The 3,123-nt window shown below is 45.1% G+C and overlaps 1 protein-coding gene across 3 annotated transcripts in view; it reads right to left on the reverse strand.

Moving 5' to 3' along the window:
- Positions 1-394: 394 nt before the first annotated feature.
- The window catches only part of APTX (aprataxin), a 9,984-nt gene continuing 7,255 nt past the window's right edge, over positions 395-3,123 (reverse strand). For 2 of the 3 annotated variants that reach the window (XM_029086598.1, XM_029086597.1), the window contains 3 exons: positions 1,835-2,061; positions 927-1,030; positions 496-650 (listed from right to left, as the gene is read on the reverse strand). In XM_029086598.1, the coding sequence (XP_028942431.1) occupies positions 496-650; positions 927-1,030; positions 1,835-2,061 (486 nt within the window). Of the gene's footprint in view, positions 651-926; positions 1,031-1,834; positions 2,062-3,123 lie in introns of all 3 variants that reach the window. The other variant, XM_010174409.2, reaches the window with a different exon arrangement.

The following is a 3,123-nucleotide window of genomic DNA, read 5'->3' on the forward strand; positions in this document are numbered from 1 at the left end:
GAAGTTCAGCAGCACTGAAATCTTCAAGCCATGCTGCGGCACAGCAAAGCAGGGACGCTCCTTCCCATACACCCTCGTACGTTCTTTTGACAGCCACACCAGCCCCTGCAGCATTAAGAGAAACTTCAGTGATGGACAGAAGACATCAAGAGAAAGACCTCTAAATTTGTTTGTTTCTTTCCTAGAAACCTAGATCTGGGCTCAACACCTCAGCTTCTGAATTAAAATAAATCCTTTCATCCAAACACTTCTTCCAGACTTTGGTTCACAGATTAGTGTGGCACAACGAAGCTGCAAACACACCTTCAATTTCAGAAGTCACTTTATTTTATGGTTTTGGGGTTTTTTTGTCTAAGCTACTACAAAGTTAGTGTGCTTGCCATTTCCAGGCTAGTTTTTCCCCATATTCACATTTGTCATTCCAGTTAACAAAAAACATACATATGTTCACTAACATGAAATCTGAAGATGGGTCGTAAGATGACTTTTGGAAAGTCATTTTGGCCAATGTTTCCTGAGATGCTCCTTTAACTGTGGGATAGTGGACAGCTGTTTTTTGCAATGATGGCATCTGAGGGGCAATTTGAGAAGTTCAGAGACATGTTCTTTCACCGTCACTTTTCCCTTGCTTCTTACCATCTCTATCACATCTGGAAAAAAAGAGACCAGAGGTATTGGGACCACGTAGCGTTATGAAACACATGACACTGCTTCGCATGCACACCATGTCATCACTGCATTCTAACTTAAGCCAGCCACAAAACTTGTTTGACTTTTACTAGTGCTATTCCCCAATATCTGAAATTACATAAAATCAACTTATTACAACAGAATTTATGGCTTGCACATTTGTTTGGGGGAAAAAGCACAAAGCCAGAACCCATAAGCAGGATTACATGTTATGAAATACCTTTTCTAATCATTACCTTCAGAGTTTAAGAAGTAGTCTGTAGTAAAAGAGTTCCAGTGCTTTTTGGTTTTCAGGGCTGGAGAATCAAAATCCTGGCTGATTACATGCAAATGTAGCTGACTGAAATAAGAATCATAATGTTAATGCTTGAAGTTCTTTTGCAGGAGCATCAGTTGCAAACGTGATTTGGCAGTTGGACTGCGAGCCTTATGGGTCAGTCTTACCATGTTTGACTCATAGTCCTTGGAGAGAAGAATCCCAGCCTGTTCCGGAAGCACTGCCTCATGCCAAGCACTTCACTGAAACAGTCCAGGTCACTAGTCTGCATAGGCCACTGGCCCCTAACTACAGTCTACACTCCTGCTAGTTTCCAAAAAGGCAGTGGTTTATTAAAACCAAAGGCTTAAACTTTCTAGAGCACCTGGATGGCACTTGTTCAGTGGCTCAAAGCTTCACCAAAGAACTGCAGAACAGCTCAGGAACACTGGCTGCAATGCCCACAGGCATTTAGACACTGTAAGATCTGGACCCATTTACACACCAGACTCAAATCCTTGCCCAGCATCGGGCAGGACCTGATAGGCTGAAGAGCCACTCCCTGATCCCAGATGGGTGCCCTGGGAGGGGGGATGCCCTAGTACTTGCCCACTGGCAGTGCCGCCTCTGTTGCTGGGACCAGACCACTACTGCAGCCCCAGCTACAGACCTCTGCTAGGGGAACCCAACGGGCACTTCCCACCAGACCCCGATGCCTGTGCAGCCCACAAGCATGGACAGCTGCACCCAAAGGATGTGGACACCAAATCATAGTGTTTAGGAAGATGTGTTGTTCGTTAGCAATGCCAGACCATGTTGCAAATTTAGCCCCACATCTGTATAATGAGAAGAACAGGGTGTCCACCCAATGATGCATCTAGGTCCTACCTCATACTGGGAACAGCATGGTAACCCAGTCTGAACTCCAGACTCTCTCTGGCAGGGCACTGTTCGACCATCTTCTGCCCAACTGCATGCATATGTTCCAGGAGTTCAAGATGGTCCCTGGTGACTGACTTCAGACTTGAAATGGGATCCCATGGTAAGATAAGCCAGTGGTAACGTGCTTTGGGATATTTATCCTTGATGACTACAGTCTTTTTGTCTTTGTAAACCTTGCAAAACAAATAACTAGATTATTTACCGATTGGAAGTTAATATCTTATTACTGTAAGCACTGTATGTAGTGGATTTTGAGATGTCATCCATCTGCACACCCCACTGTGGTGGCAGAAGCCCCCTAAGCACACGCACTTGTTGGTAGTGTAACTGGGACTGCCAAAAAAAAGCCAGGAAAGATGACTAGATGGGCAGAAATACCATGCAGCAGAGCATTCCACTTCAAGGAGGACTTCAGCTGGATCTAAGTTGGTCCAGGCTATGCACCCTCTTCCATACTATGCACCAGGCAGCTCAGGAGAGATGTTCCAGCATCCCTCTTTATACACTTTGAGGAAAAAACCTTCTATTCTTACAGAGCAATAAATTAACCATTGCTACAGGTGGATAGGAACTCTCTTGAAAATCACCTCAACACAGATACCAGTGAGGTCTAGAGAACTTTACGCTCATCAGGCTACATTCAAGCTTCGCAGTCACTGAAACAAAAATCACTGTGCTCAAAACACAGAGCTCGTAGGAACGCACTGGACTGCCTCAGAGTTCTGGAGTGAATTCTCAAGAGGCGCTGCAGACAGTGTGCTTGGCGCTGCAGACCTCCACCATCACTACAAAGACTACTGCAAAGGTCGTGTTACCTAACGTGCCGCTTTGTAAGGCCACTCGTAAAAAGGAGAAGCCAGTCCTGTCTGTCATGCCCTGCTTCCCTCTTTTCATTTTGTTTTGCCTCCTGCAACAATTTCAAGCAGCTGATCAAGAGAAACAGCAGCAAAGCATGTGGAGAACAGGGGGGGGCAACCTGCCTCTGGCAATAAAAATCTGTCAGGTTCTGAAGCAGAAACTGCACTGTGTCTCTGATCTCATCTCTCGGGGAGAGACGGATGATTTCTTTGTCATCTTTGCTAATTATTCTCATATGTTTATATACAGGGCGGATCAGTCCTGCTCTACAGGAAGGAAGATTACAATTTTATCAGCACACAAATCATAGGACTGATTCTTTCAGCAGCAAGACTGGTTCCTGCTGTCATATTCCTATATACACACATCAGTGTCTG

Source organism: Antrostomus carolinensis, unplaced genomic scaffold (assembly GCF_000700745.2).
Source record: "Antrostomus carolinensis isolate BGI_N321 unplaced genomic scaffold, ASM70074v2 scaffold12328, whole genome shotgun sequence".
NCBI classification, from domain to species: domain Eukaryota; kingdom Metazoa; phylum Chordata; class Aves; order Caprimulgiformes; family Caprimulgidae; genus Antrostomus; species Antrostomus carolinensis.